Source organism: Chiloscyllium plagiosum, chromosome 31 (assembly GCF_004010195.1).
Source record: "Chiloscyllium plagiosum isolate BGI_BamShark_2017 chromosome 31, ASM401019v2, whole genome shotgun sequence".
Lineage (NCBI taxonomy): Eukaryota > Metazoa > Chordata > Chondrichthyes > Orectolobiformes > Hemiscylliidae > Chiloscyllium > Chiloscyllium plagiosum.
The window spans coordinates 26,382,764-26,406,675 of NC_057740.1; the positions used below are offsets into that span (position 1 = coordinate 26,382,764).

The window sequence follows — 23,912 nt, forward strand, 5'->3', positions numbered from 1 at the left end:
ACGCCAGCCCCAGGCGGGGCTCTACACGACCCCCCCCCCCCACCGGCCGCCGGTTAAAATGCGCACTCACTCGGAAGATGTGATGCCGCCGAGTGAAGTTCCTGCGAACCCACTGACTCTTCTGTTGAGCAGCAGAGCCACTCCCCACTTAGAGTCATCAAGATGTACACCACGGAAACAGACCCTTCGGCCAACGCGTCCATGCCGACCAGATATCCCAATCCACACCCATTTGCCAGCACTTGGCCCATGTCTCTCTCAACCCTTCCTATTCATGTGCCCATCCAGATGCCTTTTTAAATGTTTTAATTGTATCAGCCCCTACCACTTCCTCTGGTAGCTCATTCCACCCTCTGACAGAAAATGTCCCTTTTAAATTCCACCTCCACCCTAAACCTATACCCTCTCCTTCTAGACTCCCAAACCCCAGGGAAAAGTCCTTGTCTATTTACCCAATCCATGCTGCTCATGATTTTATAAACCTCTATAAGGTCACCCCTCAGCCTTCTGACACTCCAGGGAGGGGTGCACATTGTTCTAGTTGGAATTGTTCAACTTCCTGACACATTTAAATGATTATTAGAGTCATGTCTGAATTTTAAATTTATATGCTATTCTATATGTCTGTAATGTGTTTGTTGATATACAAGAACTGTATGTAGAGCACGTGTTAGTTTGCTTAGTTGGCTGGGCAGCTGGTTTATAATGCACAGTGATTCCTGCAATGTGTTCAATTGCTGCTCTCCTTCTCAAACTCTCTCCTCACGTAAGATGTGGTGACCCCAAGTTAAAACACCATCAGACATCTCTCTCTAATGACAGAGCAGCTCTATAGTCCACCAGGATTATGAAGACTTTACCCTTTATGGGGTAAAGGTCAATCTGGTGTAGGCGATGCTATGTGGTTCTTTCAAAGACTTAGTGGTCATATACACTGTTTCAAAATAATAAATAGAATGGCATATTAAACATTATTAATGGAGTATAAAGACCAGTTTGATGGGCCAATCGATGCTGAGTGACTAAGTGGTCTTTGAGGGACTTTACAATTACTTTCATGATTTCAGGTGTACTTTCTGAATGACTAGTAACAGTGAGTGTTTTGGGGGGCCTCGTCCATCCAAAGTTATCATGCAGCAAGTGACCAAGTGACCGTTCTGTGCCAGCTGTTTGGAAGAATACAAATCCAATTTCCCAGTTACCTCTCTGTAGCCTTATTCTCCCTGATCAATTCTTGAAATAAACTGGTAAATACAATAGAAAATTGTGTACTTGTGGCAGAGTCTGATTTTCATTTTGTAGTAAATGGGGTTTGGGTGAAAACTTAGTACAATTATGCCTAGATGTAAGTTCTAGGTTTGATTCTTTACCTGAAATGACCTTAAGCAAGGAACATTCCACAATTAGTTTCTGTACCCTTGTGAACGAGTGGTCTTTATTGAAACTGTCTGGGTGTGGACAGTACTAGGCTCACTGTTAAGGCTCTGGGATCAAACAGCCTGATAAAATTTGCTGGGGTCACATATAAAGAAATGCCTGCTGGATGTTGTCTATGATGTAATTCACCATAAGTCTTCAGGAAATGAAAACTTTTAAAAACCAGCCCCTCTGTAGATTTGTTTTGAATAACTTTAGCAAGCATCTAGTCAAAACGTTAAAGAAAACTAGAAATTCAGGTGGGGATACATGTGCTATAAGGTCCTACCATTGTTTCCCAGCTGGTAAAGAGCTATGCATTATGAAAAAAGCTTGTATTTAGAGTAATCTTCATTACAATAATAAGTAGCAGAATCTTTTGGAGCTTAATCCATGCAAAAGATAATCAGATGCTGTGAACTAGGAGGGAATGAGGCTGCCCTTGTTTATCTTGGCTATTTCTAATTGACTATTTAACTGTCTCCAGTTAAATGATCTGTATGGACTATTTAAAAACTAAGGCCAAGAAGGAAGGAGTGGGTCTTGTAATTGGTAAACCAGGTGAAAGTATTGAAAATATTTCAAATGCTGCACCAATAGTCACAAATGTCTACTACTGTCAATTCATTAGTACCTCAGTAGGCCAGAATTCTTTAGTTGTTGACTATAATTTTCACCAGAGAAGGCAATCCTGGTTTGTGACCTTCCCACAATACAAACATTGCTCTTATTTTCAAATCTAAAATGAAGGTTAGTATGATGATGAGAGGGGTTTCTGAACACAGGCAAATTGTGGTCGCATTTCTCAAATGGTTGCCTAATCTACTTAACGGTTTATAGTGTTAGATTGCATAGGCTTCTATCTTTTTCACAGCATTCTTAAGAGTGTGGAATACATCTACCTTTTTCCAACTAAGAAGTCCATGTACCTCGTAAAGCAGAATTCAGTTGGGTGTGGATTGGAGCTAAAATGTTTTCCTCCACTTTTAAATGTGAGTAAGATCATTCAGTTTGACATTGTTTATGAATCCCCCTGTGTCCTAACACTTCCTCTTTCGACTATAATGTCCTGGTTTTTTTTTTGCTTTTATATCAGAGTTTCTGAAGACACCCAGTTTTGTAGGTCAAGTCCAGTTATAGGGATATTAGGTCCTTGTGCCTGCTTGGCTATTCAGTCAGATGGTGGCTGATCTGCACCTCCAATCCACATTTCAATTGTTGCCCCATAACTCTTCATACCACTACCTGTCAAAAGTCTTTTCTAGTTCCATCTTTAAAGCAGTTGCCCTAATGTTAATAGTCTTTTAGATGAAATAATTTCCAACAAACTTCTGTTTGTGTAGAAGAAGTGCTTCCTGATTTTTCCCTGCTGTTTGCCCTTGCTCGAGTTTGAGGATTTCATTCCCTTGTTTTTGTCTCTTTCTTACCCCTCCAAAAAAGTGGGTGATCTGTATCCTCATTAGCATCATAAACCACTCCAAACTTCTACATGCAAGGATGCAGAAGGCAATTAAATGTGACCGGTTCTCTGTCACTCTGTTCCACCCATCAATCTCACCTCTCTTGCAGAACATACCTGGTATTGTGGCATGGTTTCTGACATGGATAGTCTGGTCAGTATTTTATCCTGATGAGACCCTAAACATCAAGTTCTTTTGTAGACGTCCTTTGCTGGAACCTCTCAAAGTCAGTAGCTATCAGTTGGGATGAAGAACACACTCTTTTGTGAACTGGAGATATTGGAACCAGTTATTGAGCTCAGAGAGCTGTTGAGCTAACTCACTTCATTGCAAGGATGGAATCTGAATGTTCAGGTTTTCTTAGCATGGTGTTATTATATATTGTAACTTTTGATTCGCTCGGGTAGTTCTGGTGATAGTGGTGTAATAACCTGCTCAGGGGTTCCAACTTGCCTTACCAACTTGCCATACTTTTACTTGTAATCTGGAACAATTGGTAATTGTGGTAAAGCTTCAGCTGTCTTCCCTTCACACAGTTCCTCCCATTCTTAATCCTTGCTGGTGAATGGTTGGAGGATTTGCATATTCGTACTCTGCCAATGTGGCCACATTTTGAATGTATCTTTGACCATCAAAACTTGGGGTGGGACTTGAACCCAAAACTCATGGCTCTGAAGTAAGGATGTGACCCATTGTCAGTAGATGGCCGAATTAATGAACTTTGCTCCCAGTGATTTATTTGTTTCATGGGATGTGGATGTCACTGGCTGGGTCAGCACCTTAGTCCTAACTGCCCGTGAACTGTGTGCTGAGCTGTTACTTGAGTGTAGATAGATGCTTTGCTATTAGGGAGGGAGATTTTGGGCTATTGACCCAGTCACGCTGAAGGAACTGTGATTATATTTTCAAGTCTGGTTGTTTGTTTGGAGGGGACTCTTGGATGTACTTGTATTCACATATATCTGCGACCCTTTCCATCCAGATGGTAGTGATTATGGATTTGGTAGGTGCCATTTAAGGATCTTTGAATTTTTCTAGATGGTATACACTGTTGCTACTGAACATCAGTGGTGGAGAAAGTGAATGTTTATGGATATGGTGCAAATCAAGCTGATTGCTTGAGTTTTTTTTTTGAAGAAGTAACAAAGAGGATTGATGAGGGCAGAGCAGTGGATGTGATCTATTTGGACTTCAGTAAGGTGTTTGACAAGGTTCCCCATGGGAGACTGGTTAGATCTCATGGAATACATTGTGTTTTCTCTGGGGTTGGGGAGTCCAGAACTAGAGGACATAGATTTAGGGTATGGGGGGGAAGATATAAAAGGGACCTAAAGGGGTGACTTTTTCTTGCAGAGGGTGTTACATGTATGGAATGACCTGTCAGAGGAAGTGGTGGAGGCTGGTACAATTGCAGCATTTAAAAGGCATCTGGATGGGTATATGAATAGGAAGGGTTTGGAGGGATATGGGCCATGTGCTGGCAAATGGGACTAGATTAGGTTAGGATATCTGGTCGCCATGGACGAATTGGACCAAAGGATCTGTTTCCATGCTGTACTTTATGACTCTATGCTTTGTCCTTAATGGTATCGAACTGTGCTCATCCAAGGAAGTGGGAGTATTCCATCAAACTGATGTCTTGTAGATGGTGGACTGGCTTTGGGCAGTTGGGCATTGTTGTTCATTGCAAGGCTTCCACACTGACCTGCTCGAGTCTAGTCCAGTTCAATTTCTGGTTAATGGTAACATTGAGGATATTGAGGAATTTGGTGATGGAAATGCCATTGGTCATAGCATTATGGTTAGAATTTCTATTTGTTGATGGTCATTGCCTGGCATTTGTGTGGCATGAATATCACTTGCCACTTGTCAATATCCAGACTTTGGCTGACCAGATCTTGCTGCATTTGGACATGGACTGCTTCAGTATTTGAGGAGTTGTGACTACTGCTAAGCATTGCAATTGTCAACAAACATCCCCACTTCTTACCTTTTTACAATGGAGGGAAAGTCATTCAAGCAGCTGAAGAGACTTGTGGTAAGGACACTACCCTGAGGAACCACTGCAGAGATGTCCTGGAGCTGAGATGTCTGACCTCCAACAACCATAACCATCTTCCTAGATACCAGGTATCACTGCAAACAGTTGGGAACCGCCTCCCTGCATTCTTATTTAATTCCAGTTTTGCTCAGGCTCCTTTATACTTGGTCAGGTGGAGCCTTAATATCAAGGGTAATCATTCTCTCCTCCCCTTTGGATGTACTGAGGTCAAGAGCTTAGTAGTCCTAGTAGAACCCAAACTGAGCATCCGCAAACAGGTTATTGCTAAACTAGTACTGTTGTTAACCCCTTCCATCACTGCTGATGATTGAGAGTAGACTGAAGTGGAGTGCAGTAATTGTCTGGGTTGGTTTTGTACTGCTTTGTGTACAGCACAGACCTGGACAATTTTCCATCGGGGTTGGGTACATGCCAGTGATCTAGATGGGAACAGCTGGGTTAGGGGTACACCAAGCCCTGGAGTACACTTATTCAGTATGATTGCTGGATAACAGTGCACACAACACAATGGAGAGCATGTTGAATGTGAAGATGGGACTTGGACTGTGTGGGTGGTCACTCTTACTATTGTCATGGACAGATGCATCTTTAGCATTCCTGGATATGTACTAATCAACTTGTTCAGATAAGTTATTACACACCTCTGGAGCAGGTGGGTCCTGAACCCATGGCAATCTGGCTCAGAGGTAGGAACACTACCAGGGAACAACATGAGCTGCTCTGTGGTAATCTTATGTGAATGTGTCAATTAGATGCTTGTTATCTATTTAGTAACTTTCTCTGTATGTTTCCATGAGGGTTCGTGTGCAGTGGTAGTGTCCCTACCTCTGAGCGAAGAGGCCTGGGTTCAAATCCCACCTGCTCCTGAAGTGTGTAATAACATTTCTGAACAGGTTGATTAGAAAAGTAGGTTAAATTATAAAACATGTAGATATGGGGGCCGTTGTGGCACAGTGGTAATATCTCTACCTTGGAAAATGGGTACCTGGGTTCAATTACCACCTGCTCCAAAGGTGTATCATAACATTTGAGGAGATTGGTTTTTTCTTTAAAATCTATACCTAAATATGACTAATGTACTTCCAAAGGTAATTCTGTAATAAACTTTGTTCATTTCAGTGCTGGTATAATCTATGAATCACTCCATTTTGTAACATCAGATGGGATTCCCTGCACAGGAATATCTAGCTTGGTTTCTGTTACCTTATACAATTACTTGAACATCGAGATTTTTTATTCTGAGCTGAGAAAGTCAACACATCTCAAGAGAAAACCCTCATGACTAACCTAAAGCAAAAAATTAGTACCTTCTTCCCTTTGGTTCTTGAGGTAGAGCAGTAGTGTTGAAAATGTGTTGCTGGAAAAGCGCAGCAGGTCAGGCAGCATCCAAGGAACAGGAGAATCAACGTTTCGGGCATAAGCCCTTCTTCAGGAATCCAGGAATCTCTGTAGAGCAGTAGTGTCCCTACCTCTGGGTTCAAGTCATACTTGCTCCAGCTGTGTGTAGGAACTTGTCTGAAGAAGCTGGTTTTAAACAAATATCAGTAGTCCATGACTTTGTAGCAGGAATGCTGCAGTTTAAGGCCTCCACAATCCTAAACTGAATTGACCTCACTCGATAATGAAAGATTGACTAATTTTAATCTGTGCTGGGTGTTGTCCAAGAAAACAAGATGTGCGTGGAAAAACAGAGTGAGTTGTAACCGTCTTTAACAAGTGGTGCTCGTGGGGGAACTAAAGCAAAATTCCAGTTTTCTTGTAAAACTGAATCTTTTCTAAATTTTATTTCTTGCAAAGTATCTGAACAAAGAATGATGTACAGAAATAGTTGCAGTACCTACTGGCAAGAGGCCATTCACATTGATAAATAGTTCAACACAAAAGGGAGATATAGCAATTAATGTACATGTTCCCCTCCAAGCCTCACACCATCATGATATGAAAATATAATGCTGATACTTTGCTATGCTAGATCAAAAAGCCTGGAACTCATTTCCTAACAGCACTCTGGGCTTTGCCACTTGCCAAAATTTGCTTTGTTTCAAGGAGGCAGCTCAAAGCATTTGGGTATGAGCAATAATGCTGCCATAGCCAGTGTGGACCTCACTGCAAGCAAATGTTAACAGTTTCTATCCGAGAAAAATCCCTTGCCTAACCAGCTGCATAAACCAAGTGTGATGTGCCTTTTATCATGAGCCTTATTTTTGTCTTCATTGTTTTAGAATCCTAGAGATGCGCAGCATGGAAAGTGACCCTTTGGTCCAACTCGTCCATGCTGACCAGATTTCCTAACCTAATCTTAGTCCTATTTGCTAGCAATTGGCCCATATCCCTCTAACCCCCTCCTATTCCTATACCCATCCAGATGCCTTTTAAATGTTGTAATTGTACCAGCCTCCTCCACTTCCTCTGGCATGCCATTCCATACAGGCGTTCACCCTCTGTGAAAAAGTTGCCCCTTAGGTCCCTTTTAAATCTTTCCCCTTTCACTCTGAACCTATGCCCTCTAGTTCTAGACGCCCCCATTCCAAGGAAAATACTTTGTCTGTTTATCCTATCTATGTCCTTCATCAGGTTATAGTCCAACAGGTTTAATTGGAAGCACTAGCTTTCAGAGCACAGTTCCTTCATCAGGTGGTTGTGCTTCCAATTAAACCTGTTGGACTAAACCAGGTGTTGTGATTTAACTTTGTACACCCCAGTCCAACACCAGCATCTCCAAATTATGCCCCTCATGACTTTATATACCTCTATAGGGTCATCTCTCAGCTTCTAACGCTCCAGGAAAAACAGCCCCAGCCTATTCAGCCTCTCCGTATACCACAAATCCTCCAACCCTGGCAACATCCTTGTAAATTTTTTCCTGAATCCTTTCAAGTTTCACAACATCCTTCCAATAGAAAGGAGACCAGAATTGCACGCAATATCCCAAAAGTGGCCGTACTAGTGTCCTGTACAATCGAGGTTTCAGGCGAAAGCCCTGATGAAGGGCTTTTGCCCGAAACGTCGATTTTACTCTGTGCTTTTCCAGCACCACTAATCCAGAATCTGGTTTGCAGCATCTGCAGTCATTGTTTTTACCCAGTGTCCTGTACAGCCACAACATGACCTCCCAACTCCTGTACTCAATCCTCTGACCAATAAAGGAAAGCATACCAAATGCCTTCTTCACTATCCTATCTACCTGCGGCTCTACTTTCAAGGAGCTATGAACCTGCACTCCAAGGTCTCTTTGTTCAGCAACACTCTCTAGGACCTTATCATTAAGTGTATAAGTCCTGCTAAGATTTGCTTTCCCAAATTGCAGCACCTCGCATTTATCTGAATTAAACTCCATCTGCCACTCCTCAGTCCATTGGCCCATCTGAACAAGATCCTGTTGTACTTTAAGATAACCTCCTTCACTATCCACTACACCTCCAATTTTGGTATCATCTGCAAACTTATTAACTGTAACCTCCCATGTCACATCCAAATCATTTCTATAAATGCCAAAAAGTAGTGAACCCAGCACCAATCCTTGTGGCATGCCTCTGGTCACAGACCTCCAGTCTGAAAAGCAACCCTCCACCACGATCCTCTGTCTTCTACCTTCGAGTTAGTTCTATATCCAAATGGCTAGTTCTCCCTGTATTCCATGAGACCTAACCTTGCTAATCAGTCTCCCATAGGGAACCTTGTCGAACGCCTTACTGAAATCCATATAGGTCACGTCTACTGCTCTGCCCTCATCAATCCTCTTTGTTACTTCTTCAAAAAACTCAATCATGTTCATGTGACATGATTTCCCACGCACAAATCCATGTTGACTATCCATAATCCTTGCCTTTCCAAAGATATGTAATCCTGTCCTTCAGGATTCTCTCCAACAACTTGCCCACCACTGACGTCAGGCTCACTGATCTGTTGTTCCCTGGCTTTTCCTGACCACAAATGTCTCAGCAAAGGGCCCAGCAATCACTTCCCTAGCTTCCCACAGATTTCTAGGGTACACCTGATCAGGTCCTGGGGATTTATCCACTTTTATGCATTTCAAGATATCCAGTACCACCTTCACTGTAATATGATAATTTTTCAAGATGTCACCATCTATTTCCCCACATTATATTTTTTCCCTGTCCTTCTCCACAGTAAACACTGATGCAAAATACTCGTTTAGTATCTACCCAATTTCCTGCGGCTCCACACAAAGGCCGCCTTGCTGATCTTTGAGGGGCCCTATTCTCTCCCTAGTTACCCTTTTGTCCTTAATGTATTTCTAAAAACCCTTTAGAGAGGCTCTAACGTGTCATTCCTTTAATTCAGGTGTAAATGCTATTGAATATAGAGCTCTGTTAGAGTTGTAATGGATTAGAATGAACAGTGTTTTTAATTTGTGATCAGACAGAATGCGAGTAGAAAAAGAGAATCTGTTTTCTTGATTGTATAGTTTTAGTATATTCTATGTACTCCTCAATAACAATTTGTGCCTAATCCTTGCTTCAGTCGACTTTATTTTAATTAGTTAATTTTGAAGTGCAAAATTCCCACTTTGCTGTGTTTTACGTTGCTTGATTCAAGTTATTTCATTTTTAATTCTGTTTCTCTTTAGCTCAAATGGCCAACATAATAATTATCTGTATGTATTCCTAAACGACTTCAGTCCAGATCATGACAGAATGAGGCTTTACAATTTGAAATATGTTTTTGAACGTGCACAAGAGATAATTGGCCTCTATCCTCAGCCTGCTTAAGTGTTGTGCAATTTTGAGTCAGTTCAGGACTTGTGTGGGATGCAGTCAATATTACATAATCAACACAATCTTTTATCTTCCAATTAACCCTGTAGGCTTGTTACTCGAGTAACAAGCTGGCTCAAAGAAAAGACACAAATTATGGAACTGCCCAATTGAGATCAGCTAACTACAGAGACAGTTACGGTTGTGAAACTGCAGAGCAAGAAGAATTCTGAGCTTTGAATTTTACAAAATGCTGACCACAAAGTGGGGTGATAATATAATTTGGGTGGGAAACAATTGTGCCATATGCGCTGTTGGTTTTACATCGTGTCTGATTTTGTTCTCTAACAGAAACTAATATTCAGCACAACGTAAAACCAGTCCCCCCGCCCCCTCGATCTGTGTGGGTTTCCTGCAGAGAATGAGTTTAAAATTACATTCCACTCAGTTTGTAGGTTCTCACACTCTGGGGAGAAATGTAGTAGTGGACAGTGTGAGCTGCATCCAACAATTGATCATTGTCTCCATGGCTGAGGATGAGAACCATTACCTCCACGAATGAAAAGAGCTTGCAGATGAAAATCATTTCCATGTTTCTGTCTCCTCTGCGATCAGTCACAGTGTCTTATCTTTGTTTGTATCCCAATTCATCTTTCAGGGGAGCGACCATTTCCTTGCACCTGGCCGCAGTGTTTGAAGAAGTTTGCCCGCTCAGATGAGCTGGCTCGACATTATCGTACCCACACTGGTGAGAAGAAATTCAAGTGCCCGATGTGCGAGAAGAGGTTTATGCGCAGTGACCACTTGATGAAGCACGCTCGGCGACACCCTGACTTCAAGCCCAGTATGATTACCAAACCCAACAGCAGAAGTACATCACCCCCCAACATGCTGGCACCGACCTTCCACAGCCTGGCATCCCCTTCCATCGTCAGTTCTCTGAATCCTGCTGGTCCCGTGCTCAATTAAACTGGAGGGGGATTTTTAAAGAAAAACATTTTGTACCAAAAGTCTTGTTTAAACTGAGTTTATATCCCGCCCTCCAAACATGTGTGGACTGTGCTTTGTAGATTTCTGCTTTCAAACCATTCAACCGTTGTAGATTAATGTTGGAAGTCTTTTTCACATGCATTGTTTTTGCACACACACTGACTGTAGCCAGCAACTGAAGTTCAGCTGCTAGCTTCTCTGGATTGGTATCCTCGTAAAATAGAGAGTGTTATGAACCTTCCTAATCTCCCAGTTATTATTGGATCTAGTTAACCTGATGCCTGTTTTTATTTTTGAATTTTTAACTTATTGTGATAACTCCATACAGGCTTTGGAGTATACTGAAGGTAAGCCATTGTTTAGTCATCCAGTCAAAAATAGCTTTTTCTCAATTTTAAAAAAAAAGTCCTACAGACTGACTGAACCACAGTTTCACAAGTTAATGAAACTGCCACACAATGTTCCACTGTGTGCTAAATGGTGACATGAAGCTTGATAACAGATCTTTTGACTGAGAAATATAAAAGATACTTCAAAGCAATTTACCTGAAACAAGGATAGTAAATATGACGTTGCAATTTCAGTTTTAATACCATGGTCAAAAAGGAATTTAAAAACTAAGAAACCAATTTTGCCCAGTTTCTCCAATTCAGAGTTGGCAATGTGATCTTATGGCTCAGTATAACTCAGTTGTACACATCCCTTCCCTGGAGAGTTCTCATTGGGATTTAACTCAGGGACTGAATTACTGTAAATTACAGTATTCCTACAGTGATAATGATTTGCAGTTACTTAATTGATCTGTCTCAGGGCTACAAAGGATCTTGCCACATGTCACAGAAACAGACACAGCACTGCAATTATGACCACTGTTATACCTCTTTCAGAATCTTCAATTTCTTTGTGCTGGTGTGGGGAGGGGAGTGCTGTTTTGTTCAGTGGACTTGCTGCAATGTCTCCGCACTCCTGCACAAGACCCTTACATGATGTGTGGTGGCTGGGTGCAACAAGTATTGAAATTACTACCTTCTGGTTTACAGCTCTGTTTAACTTCTGTTTGTGAGGTTTTAACATTGCATAGGGTATACCGTTCAATCCTAAACACTGGTTCTAGTGTCTGGCAGTGTCAATCTGACTTTACATGAGATCAATCTTCTGCAAATGAATATGCCCCAAGTCTTAAATGAGCGTGAAGAAATCAAATTTGTAACATGGTATCTGTGCTGGCAAAGGCCTACCTCTGGCCTAGCTTTGCTGTGACCTGGATTACTTGCAAAAGTGTACCCAGCAGTGCTTTGTATTGCAGCTCACCGGAGGACAGTTCCCAACTTGGGACCACTTTTTTTTTTCTGGGAAACTCACTCACGGTGAAGTTGATAAAAAGAAACATTTTGTTACACTGCCCATTAGGACTCTGGAACAGATTTTACAAACTGTTTCTGTATAGGAGCTGCAGACAATTCAGGACACTTCATGGGTTATTTTCTGAGATCTGCTGGTCAGTGGTGACAATTGTACAACATGTATTACACATTAAGAAAGGTGTATAGCCAAAGGTTTTAGTTGGAGGTTTATTAAAAGGTGATTGGCATTACCTGCTCAAGTCATCTGTGTGCAAAAATAATATAGCTGTGGGGCTATGTGTGTACTGACTTTCTAAGTGCTCATATATATATATGGTATTTTTGTAATGTTTCTACTCAGGGGGCTGTGTTGCTGATGCATGCATTTCACCATACCAGTGTGGAGCTTGTGTGTATCTAGGTTTTATACCTGTTCAGTGTGTGAAGTTGGAACAGTGTCGTTCCAAGTAACTTGCTTACGGTATGCTGTTGATCAGTTACCAGAAGGGAAGATATTCATATTCTTTATCTTTGAAGTGTTCTACTCTACTAAAATTGCTAGCTGCATTTGGGGGGTAAAAATGATAAATATAACTTTAAAAAGTAATGTAAATATTTGTGAAAAGCATGGTTTTAAGGTAGTGATTTAAATTTACACTAATGACTATTTTACTATTAATAGCTTGTGCACTAATGCACATCTCTCAAGTTGTTTCAGGAATTAAAGTGTATACTGTAATTCACAAAAGTCTCTATTTCAGTTATCCAAGGGAAAAAAATGATCGAACAGTGTTTTGATTTGAAACTCCATTGGCAGCTGTTTTTCTCACTTCTAATGTTCTTTTGTTTTATTCTCGAGGCTGGACAGACTTGTGACTTCCCATGAGTTACCTGGTTAGCTTCAGCTTTTTAAAAAAAATTACTAGTGCAGGGTGCTGATGGTGGACATGATCCTGTTGTCTTTTACTTTTTTTTGTCTTGACGTAATCAGTGGGTGGTCTGCAATAGAAGGTAATATTGATTTAATATTGTCTTGAATTCAAACATCTTTAATCTCTCAAGAAAGAGAAGGAAGAAAATAAAAATACTGTTTAATATATTGAATGACTTTTCTTTTTTTTTGAATCAGCTGAAATTCCCCTCAAGTGCAGGAGTGAGACACTTGCAAAGTATTTGTTTCGCAATACTGCAATACTTGTGAATGCAGTTTTAATGAAATCAAATCAAATCAAATCCACTTTGAAAGAGAAATTTCACTCCCTTGTCTCTTGCTTTTTGTAATATTGCCACAGTGATACCAAGGGTAGTTTTGGCCTTTGCTGCATCAAAGAGATGCTCAACTGCTGTTATGTCTGTGGTATTGTTCAGTATATCTAAATACGGTCGTAATTGCTGCACAGCAGATTTACAATGTCAAGTGTCAAAGGTTATGGAATATAATTCATGAAATGCAGTCAGGATGCAAAAGACCCATCAGCCACTAATGTTCATCTATGTTGCTAGTTTCATGTCACCTTTTTCTAAAATAAACAAAACTGTTCTAATAAAACAACTCCTATGGAACATTAATTGTTATTGATTTCATTCATTGAACTTAGTTGCCATCTATTTTTTCACAAAAGTCGTGGAGTATTTTATGGTTCCATTGGCAATGTGCATTAGCTTTATTGGAAGCAGTCCCAGGGTATTTGAGTTGCATTTTCAGTGTCTTAAAACACTCCACATCAGGGTGCCTTCTGACTTGGATGTTGCTTTAGCAAGAGAAGTTCTAACGTTCCTAGTGATTTAGCACATATATGATGCTAGCAGTAATATGGGTTACTTTTCAGTATGAGTTTTTAAAAATTGTGTATCAATTTACCAATAATTTAGAATGTGTGAATCAATCTACCACATTTGGGGCAAAACTTATTGTCCAGGTAGATCTTTTGCAGTGCTTTGACTGTGATGCCCAGTCGGTTGAATGCTTTTGACTATGGTGACAACTACATAATCCAGTTCAGTCAGCACCATATTCTTCAAGTGATTCTGGTTTTTAACTTTGATTTTACCATTCCTTCATCAGTCCAGGGTGCTGTTCAGCTCAGAAACACTTTTTTCATGATCTGTGACTGAAAAGTAACCAATAAGTTTCATTTGTAGTGTACTTTTTTATTTGTAGGTGTTGCTAATGAGGTGTGATGAATGCCATACTTTGAGATGTTAGTATTTAAAAGTAAATGAGAATTATAGCATTCCAGTTTATAATTCCATAATCTTCATCCATGGCTGCGGGCAGCTTAACATTAATTGCAATAAAATAGTATCCAATACAATGAGGCCAGTCATGGAGCATAGGTGAAGGTTTAAGATTCAAGATTAAGAGGTATTCTTATGGGCCAATTTTTTTGTCTTAAGTTCTGCAAGTTGTTGTTTCCACAGGTAATGTGGTAAATAACAGCTTCTCAATCAGCTGTAGTGATGTGTGAAATCTGTAATATTTTAAACTGAAGGTCAACTTTAACTTGAATGTTTCAGTGTCTCCTCCTGCTTTCCAGCAGTCACTGATGTTGCTTGTGAGTAACTGGGCAGGGGCATGTTGTTAGGCAAAGCTACTACACGATTGAAGCCCATGGAAACAATATTGGCCCTTGGAAGGAGTCTTCATGTTAAACACACTTTATTATAAGGGATGCTCCTTCTGGTTTTCAGATCATATTGCACATTTTTTATAAACAGTCTATTATATTCAATGTGTTGTTTGTATTGTTTTGGCAACCTTTTTATTCTTTTTGATTTTTGTATATTATGTAAGAACATACAGGACTCATTAACTATGTGATGGAATGTCACTGCTTTGTTCCCCCTTTTAAAAATTTCTGTCACTTTCGATTTCTCTTGATTGACAGCTTGTGCGGTGTACAATTTAGCACGTAGTTTTGACAATGTAGATATTCTGTGTGTATGTGGGCAGCCAATGTCAGTCAATGCAATAATGTCTTCACTTGTTATCCAAAAGTGCATCATGGTCAGGAGCAGGAATCCAAGCTGAGGTTTGCTTTTCTTGCCATCTCCTAGTATTCCTGTTACCCCAAGGTAACTTGGGGCAGAGCCTGGATATCTTTGGTCTCTTGAGGTCAATGCTTTTCCGTTTCCATCCTGAGCTATCAGAAAAAAATAGAAGTTGCAACATGTATTTCATAAATAAAGAGCTGTAGTTGGCCACTTTTATCAATGTCTTTTTTTTAAAGAAGTGACCTCATGAGGTTTTTAAACTTGCTGGGAGAAACATTGAATAAATAAACCTTTTTTAAAGTGCAGTTTATTGTGGAATAAGAACTGGATATTTCTGTTGTTTGTCAAAGTTTGGCAATTTGAAAAATTATTCATTTTCTCAAAATAGACCAAGCTTTGAAAAGAAGCCTCTAATTCAGGGATTGCATTAAATGTGCCAAGGAGTCCTGTTCCTCACAATAAGTATCCTTGTGTTTCAAGTCTGTATATGTGGCACCCATGTAGCAATTGGTATTACTGGGAACCTTTTTTTTTTAAACAGTCATTTTATGGATAATGTATTTTATAACATTCTGGTGATCAGTTGTATTACATATGCTAATACTGTAAGCTATGAACCATTACAGAAAGATTGCGGTTTGAAATTTTGCATGGATGACTGAATTTTGTACACAGTGAATAAACAATGATGTCCTAATTAAAAGACATGGATTTATTTTGCATAGAATTAAATCTCCAATTGTTGACTCTAAATGCTGATCTCTCAAATAATTCTGCATCCTCTCATATTTTCACTCAGTTTGTTCGCCAGTCTTTTAACAGCACTGATTTACACAATTAAAACTTCTCCAGAGATGATCATCATTCTTTGACTTGTGCTATGGGCCCTTCTTGTCACTCAGTCCATGTGGAACTTAATGTGAGTGCTCCATGTTTAATCATGTGTACTTTTTGAGTTGACACTTATGGCATTTTAATGCCCAGAAGGTTGTAATTGCAAGTCTCACTCCAAACCTTGAGCTTATTGCAGTTTTAAAAATCAGTGTGCATTATGGAGGGACTGTGCTGCATTTTTTAAATGTAACTCTTTAAGCCTCCAGTGTACTGTCCCAAACAAGGTTCCAATCATTCTGGTGCATGTTACTAATCCTATGGCACTTTTTGTAGAGAGAACCCAGGAGTTTGCCTGATGTTGATTACAATTCTGAATTATCAGCACCAAATCATTTTTTTTGCAGGATTACACTGCACACAATTACTGGAGTATTTGCCTATGTAACAGCAGCAACAGTCATTTTTTTTTTGTAAATATATTTATTAGCAAATGTTTTTAACTTTACCGTGGGCGGCACGGTGGCATAGTGGTTAGCACTGTTGCCTCACAGCGCCAGAGACCCGGGTTCAATTCCCGCCTCAGGCGACTGTGTGTGGAGTTTGCACATTCTCCCTGTGTCAGCGTGGGTTTCCTCCGAGTGCACCGGTTTCCTCCCACAGTCCAAAGACCTGCAGGTCAGGTAAATTGGCCACGCTAAATTGCCCGTAGTGTTAGGTAAGGGGTAAATGTAGGGGTATGGGTGGGTTGCGCTTTGGCGGGGCGGTGTGGACTTGTTGGGCCGAAGGGCCTGTTTCCACACTGTAAGTAATCTAATCTAATAAAATTAATAAAAAATACAATCAATAACAAATATCAGTATAATAAAAGAAAAAAATACAATTTACAATACAACTACTGTCTATTAGCTACTAACCTACCCTATAATACAAAACAAACCCTAACACTGTGCAAAGCAACACCAATAAATAAGTAAATAACTAATAGATCAAAAAAAAACAAAGAACAGCTATGCTCGGTGCAAAGCTCCCAAACAAAGGAACGGGAGCATTGTAATAATTCAGGAGAAGCCCTCCAGGGCTCAACAAACCTCACCATTCTGGTTAAACAAACACCCTAGTTAAGATAGCTGACAAATCTATATCCTAATAACTCAAGTAGGGCTGCCATGTCTTATAAAAATGGTCTGTTGTTTGGTGCATCATGTTTATTAAAAAAAAGGTCCAAGGGAATGTGCTGTATAATTTATGCCATCCCAGCAAGCCCAATGGGTTCTCAGACACCCAGTTCATCAGAATGTTCTTCGTGCACAGTATGTATGCGAGAATATTAAATCGTTTCTTCCGATGCCCGTCTAAAGATGGTAAATTCGATAGACCTAAGAGGAGAGATATCGGGTCGACTTGCACTTCAGTCCTCAATACCCTCCCTATCTCTCCTGCCACAGCGCTCCAATAAACATAGAGCCTGTGGCATGCTCAGGAGCAATGGATAAGAGTACCTATACTTATTTTACATTTGGGGCACATTGAAGATGCCCATTTTTTAAACTTCACCAGACTGTCTGGTGCCAGATGAACTCTGCAGAACTTCTAACTGCGTAGCACATGTCCTATTACAGATTCTCCCATGTTTCAGAAGAGAACTCCACTCCTCGCTCTTGCTCCCAGATGTCACATAACCAGTTAATATCCTGCCATGCCCTGCCACCCAGCAGACGGTAGAGGACACTAACCGAAAGGGTGCTTGTGGAATGTAGCAGCAGCCTCTCTGTATCGGGCTTATAGGGCTTAGTGAGAAACATAGTCTTCTTCTGGATGAAATCCCTAACCTGAAAAACACAGAAAAGATCTCTGCTGGGCAACCTGTATTTGTGGAGAAAGTGAGGTCTGCAGATGCTGGAGATCAGAGCTGAAAATGTGTTGCTGGAAAAGCGCAGCAGGTCAGGCAGCATCCAGGGAACAGGAGAATCGACGTTTCGGGCATAAGCCCTTCTTCAGGAATGAGGAAAGTTTGTCCAGCAGGCTAAGATAAAAGGTAGGGAGGAGGGACTTGGGGGAGGGGCTTTTTGACCAGTCTGTCATGTGAGACCTTGTCAAATGCCTAAACCAAAATCCATTGCAGTACCCTTGTCGGTCCTCCTCCTCCTCACTTCCTCAAAGAACACAATCAAGTTTGTAAAGCATGACCTTCCCATAACAAAGCGATGCTAACTGTTACTGACTAGTCCATGCTTTCTCAGTGACAATTTGTCTGATCTATTGGAATTGATCCTAACAACTAACTTTATTGCTGGAACAGCACAGCAGGTCAGGCAGCATCTAGGGAACAGAAGATTCGACGTTTCGGGCACATGCCCTTCTTCAGGAATGAGCAGAGAGTGTTCAGCAGGAGAAGATAAAAGGTAGGGAGGAGGGACTTGGGGGAGGGGAGTTGGAAATGTGATAGGTGGAAAGAGGTCAAGGTGAAGGTGATGGGTCGGAGTAGGATGGAGGCGGAGAGGTCAGGAAGAAGACTGCAGGTCAGGAAGGCGGTGCCGGGCTGGAGGGATCCGGCTGAGACAAGGTGGGGGGAGGGGGGATGAAGAAACTGGTGAAGTCCAAGTTCATCCCCTGCGGTTGGAGTGTTCCCAGTCGGAAGATAAGACGCTCCTCCTCCGACCGTCGGGTTGTTGTGGTTTGGCGGTGGATGAGTCCAATGACCTGCATATCCTCGGTGGAGTGGGAGGGGGAGTTGAAATGCTGTGCCACAGGTTGGTTGGGTTGGTTCGTCCGGGTGGCCCAGAGGTGCTCTCTGAATCGCTCCGCAAGTAGGCGGCCTGTCTCCCCAATATAGAGGAGGCCACACCGGCTGCAGCGGATGCAGTAGATGATGTGGGTGGAGGTGCAGGTGAATCTGTGGCGGATATGGAAGTTTCCTTTGGGGCCTTGGAGAGAAGTGAGGGGGGAGGTGTGGGCGCAAGTGTTGCACCTCCTGCGGTTGCAAGGGAAGGTGCCGGGAGTGGTGGTTGGGTCGGTGGGGGGTGTGGATCTGACAAGGGAGTCGCGGAGGGAGTGGTCTCTACGGACAGCTGATAGGGGAGGGGAGGGAAATATATCCTTGGTGCTGGGGTCTGTTTGGGGGTGGCGGAAGTGACGGCGGATGATGCGCTGTACATGGAGATTGGTGGGGTGGTAGGTGGGGACCAGTGGGGAGGGGCGGGGCTCAAGGGCGGAGGAGCGGGAAGTGGAAGAGATGCGGTGAGGGCATCGTCGACCACATCTGGAGGGAAATTGCGGTCCTTGAAGAAGGAGGCCATCTGGGTTGTACGTTTTTGGAACTGGTCCTCCTGGGACCAGATGCGGCAGAGACGAAGGAATTGGGAGAATGGGGGCAGGGTGGGAGGAGGTGTAGTCCAGGTAGCTGTGGGAGTCGGTCGGTTTGTAGTAGATGTCCGTGTTGATTCGGTCGCCTGAGGTAGAAATAGAAAGGTCGAGGAAGGGGAGGGAGGAATCTGAGACTGTCCAGGTGAATTTTCCAGCAGGCTAAGATAAAAGGTAGGGAAGAGGGACTTGGGGGAGGGGCTGTATTTGTGGCTCAGTTACTCAAAAGTCATTATAACCTCCCACTGAAACAAGTCTCCAAACTAGAAACTCCTCTCGCTGCCTATTGTTTGAACCCTGAGTCCATCATCCCTGGTCAGAACCCTGACATGACAACTATAGGTGTAAGTGGCGAAGTTTTAGATAAGCAACCCTCACTCTGATGCATCGCCCTCCATGCCCTGACTGTGCTAATGACAATGGGGTTCCGGCAGTGGTCCATAACTGTCCACATCTTATCCATGAACAACAGGTTAATAAGAGGGTACTTTGCCTGGGTGGCCTATATATCCAGCCATATTGAGTTCGGATCGTTACCTACCCAATCGCAGACAAAGGACAGCAGGGAACTCAATTGATACCTTCTGATGTCTGGGAAATCAACTCCTCCCCCTCCTTGAGGCAATTGCAATTTAGTAAGTTTGATGAGGGGCCGCCCACCATGCCAGACAAAGGAACCAAACTATTCCATAAGCTTCCGCAGTGCTGACCTGGGAAACATTATAGGGAGCAGACGCATGGGATAAAGCAAACGAGGATGAACATTCATCTTAATGACAGATATTCAGCCCAGCCATTAAATTGGAAGAGCCTCACATCTCTGGAGATCCTGCCTAATATTGTTGAGCAAGTGAGCAAAGTTAGTCCAAAATAACAGATCAAACTTAGGGATAATAAGAATGCCTAGGTATCGGAACCCTGCCCATGACCACTTAAAAGGGAACTTAGGGAGCAGCAACAGTCTTAACTGCGCTACTTCAGAAAACAGCCAAAGAATGTGACAGGTTTTGACATTTTCTGATGAGTGTGATAGATGCTTATACAAATATGATTCCTGCTCCTTCCAACACAAAATTACAATTATCAAAGGCAGTGGAACAATTTCATATCATGGCTTAGCCCAGGTTTCAGTATTTGGGAGTCTACCCCATTCTTATGTCTATTCACAATTTGCACTAGAATTGGGTGAATGTTCTTCTAGTGTCTTTGCCATCATCATCTTTTTGTGGGTTATCATTGGGAAAAGTTAATGTCGGAAGAATGCCACCTGCCATATTCCTTGCTGCCACTTCCTCTGAAGCCAAGTGTAATTTGTATGATCCAGACATACAGTGTGAGAATCAGACCCAGTTGGAACTGACATAATCCAAATTTTTACCAGTTGGAAAGCACTAAAAATAAACTTGTTTTTGGTGTAGAGGTTTTCAAATCTCTTTAGCTGCTCCAGCTGCTCTTTATACCATTGGACTGGGAGATCCCTGCTGAGGCAATAGTGGTGAAAGTTGTCCTTGTTTAAGTTACCCTGATCCAGATGCAGGGTTCTCCCAGGATCTCCACCTTCAGCATAACAGGTTCTTTCAAGGGTATCCCATAAAAGCCGGAGGAGTGTAAACCATGACATCCTTCTGTCTTTCCCTTCACCCACCTATTGAATGCGCTGAGTTCAGGATTGCTGAGCCCAGTGTAGAATGCTCTACAAATGCTGGATGAAGAACACCCTGCCGGATGGAAACTGCAAGGTTTCTATCATGTAATGCACCAGACAAATGTGCCTTTGAGGATATTCTATACCTGCATTCAGGTGACTGTGTTTTGAACTTTGTGATTAAAAGTGAACAACTTTTCTGTCTTTGTGCAAGCAATTGTGTCTATGTGTCAAAGTTGCAAAGGCAGGGGGCAGGGATGGTGGTGGAAAACGTCTCAAGATTTTCCCATCCTACTTTAAGGACTTTAATGTGACATTGCAGCACTCGTTTGATGGTTTGTGGATGTGTAGACTACAATGTGCTTTGTTGGCAGCTATTTAAAGGCAGACCATGTTATGTCATGCAACACCTCCCTTCCCGGAACCCCTATCCTTCAGTCTTGAGGTCTACATGGTCACTTAGGGGCCTCAGCCTGCATCTGCTATAACTCCTCATTTGGTTGAGTAAACTGGTGAAAGACAAGTTGCCTAGAGGCTTTCAGTGCACAAGCTTGTGGCAGAGGCATGTACTGTACTGGGGAGGAGTTTCAATTTACCCATTGGAGCATCACCCCCAAGATCATGCTCCCTTTTTATCTTTTGCCCTGTTACCCATACTCCAACCATGTACTCGTGCCATCCCTTGGTCAGGGCCTACCAACTGATCTGACCAAAACTCCCTGACTGAGTTTGGAATTGAACTGATTGTCTTCTTTCTGAAGTACTTGTAGTTCTAACAGTGGCCATTACCTGCTTCTGGCACTGATGGTTCTATAGAGGTTCCAGTCAATCACATTGACTAGGAGCTTCCCAAAGCATAACATTTCTGCACAGATGGCATTGAGGTCTTACGCTGAGCCAAATGAAGTTACCCCGAGCGTATTGACATTGGAGGGCAGCTATGTTTCTGGTCAGCGTAGCACTAACAGATATTGTTTTAGGTGAGGTGAGGGAAATCCATCAGCAATTCCTTTAAATCTGTGTCTACCGACCCTTTCTCTCACTCAAAACAGGATTTCCTTATTTATTATTATCAAACCATTCACAATTTTGACCAACTTTATGAAATATCCTCTTAGAACAAGAAAGCTTAAGAGAAACAGGTTCTCCAGCCCCTCTACTTTTCTGAGGTCCCTCGCCCCTATCATCATTCATAAAGTCTCCTTTGCACCATTTCTGAGATCTAATATTTTGTGCTCACAGTCATCGGGAAACATATACTGGCATTGGAGGCAGGCCACAGAAGGTTTACTAGGCCCATACCAGGTATGGAGGGACTGTCTTATGAGGGGAGAAATTGGGCCTGTTTGAGCAGATTGGGCCTGTTTGAGCAGATTGGGCCTGTACTCATTGGATTATAGAAGATAAGTGGCAGCCTTAAGCAAGCATACAAGATTCTTAGAGGACTTGACAGGGTAGTTTTGAAAAGATTGTTTCCCTGGAAAGGTCTAGGACTAGAGGGTATTATATAAGAGTAAGGGGACATTTAAGACATTGACGAGCAGAATTATTTATTTCTCTCTCCTATGGTTGCAAATCTGTGAAATTCTTTACCACTGACAGTTGTTTATTCAGTGAAAGAATTGAGGGCTACAGGAAAAAGAGGGCTACAGGAAAGTAGAGCTGAGAATTATCAGATCTGCTCCGTGGTTACCACTGCTGCCTCACAGCACCAGGATCCCAGGTTCGATTCCAGCTTCGGACTACTGTCTGTGTGGAGTTTGCACATTCTCCCCGTGTCTGTGTGGGTTTCCTCTTGGTGCTCCGGTTTCCTCCCACAGTCCAAAGACATGCAGGTCAGGTGAATTGGCCAGGCTAAATTGCCCATAGTGTTAGGTGCATTAGTCAGAGGGAAGTGGGTCTGGGTGGGTTGCTCTTTGGAGGGTCAGTGTGGACTGGTTGGGCCGAAGGGTCTGTTTCCACGCTGTAGGGAATCTAATCTAATCTGTTAAGCTCTCATTGAATGACCAAGCAGACCTGATGAATGTTGAAAAATCTACTTCTTCTCCTATTTCTTGTGGCCTTAGTCAGCTAAGCTCTGTAAACATTTAGCATAACTTCCTTATTTTGGTACTCAATTCCTCTATTAATAAAGTCAAAGATGCAATGTGTCTTTGCAATAGCTTTCTCATCTTGTCACCTTCAATAATTTGGGTGCGTAAATCTGCAGGTCTCTCTGTTCCTGCACTCTGTTTAAAATTGTGGTGTCTATTTTACATTGCTGTTCTCATTCACATTTAATACTGGCAAAAAATTGCAAAGAATGTACAGCACAGAAACAGCCCATTCAATTCAAGTGGTCTGAGTTAAACTAAGTGCCAAAAATTAAGCAAGCAGATGGTTGGAAGGAGGTACAGAACAACGAGATAGGCAAGTTCTGAGAAGGGCAAAAACAATAGGCAAATAATAGACAAGGTTTCTACTATACTAAAATTAACTGAGATAAGATCAATGTAAAGAGTATAGCAAATGTGGATTTCTTAGATGCCTCCTTCAGGAGAACATTTTTAGTCTGTATTAGGAATTCCAAGAAAATAAAGAATTCTGAAGTTATTTTTAAGGATCTGGAGAGGTTGAAGGAGCATTACTGGTGGAGTGCTTTGGAGTTGATGATCAATATTCAGTTAGATTTCATGTAGTTTTGTAAAGATATAAGTAATGACCAAGGTACTATGTAAACTACTGCCAGTTCACTGGTGCAGAATACGTAGAAGATTAGAGAAAGTGCTGGGGGTGAAATTGAAGTAATGAGAAAGTAACGGCAAGTAAAGTCAAGGAAAACCAAGACGTATTCTAGTAAATAAGTGAAAGAAGAGGACAACTAAGGAATGAATATATCCATGAATACTTTGCATCCCAGACTGCTAGGAGAAGCAAGAGAGAAAATAATAGACTCTGATTACCATTTCCCAATTAGATATAGAAAGTTCAGAGGTGAATGAGAAAGGAAGTAAAAAGCAAAAAGAGAGTATGAGAACAGATTGGCACCTAACATAAATCTTCAACAGGCATATAATTAGTAAAAGGGTAATAAGATAGAGGGCACTAGGG

At 41.8% G+C, this 23,912-nt stretch overlaps 1 protein-coding gene across 1 annotated transcript in view; it reads left to right on the plus strand.

Moving 5' to 3' along the window:
- The window catches only part of LOC122565345 (Krueppel-like factor 9), an 18,206-nt gene extending 2,520 nt beyond the window's left edge, over nucleotides 1-15,686 (plus strand). Inside the window, exon 2 of the mRNA XM_043721217.1 lies at nucleotides 10,315-15,686. Within this exon, the coding sequence (XP_043577152.1) occupies nucleotides 10,315-10,625 (311 nt within the window). The 3' untranslated portion in view covers nucleotides 10,626-15,686. The remainder of the gene's footprint in view (nucleotides 1-10,314) is intronic.
- The last annotated feature ends 8,226 nt before the right edge of the window (nucleotides 15,687-23,912 follow it).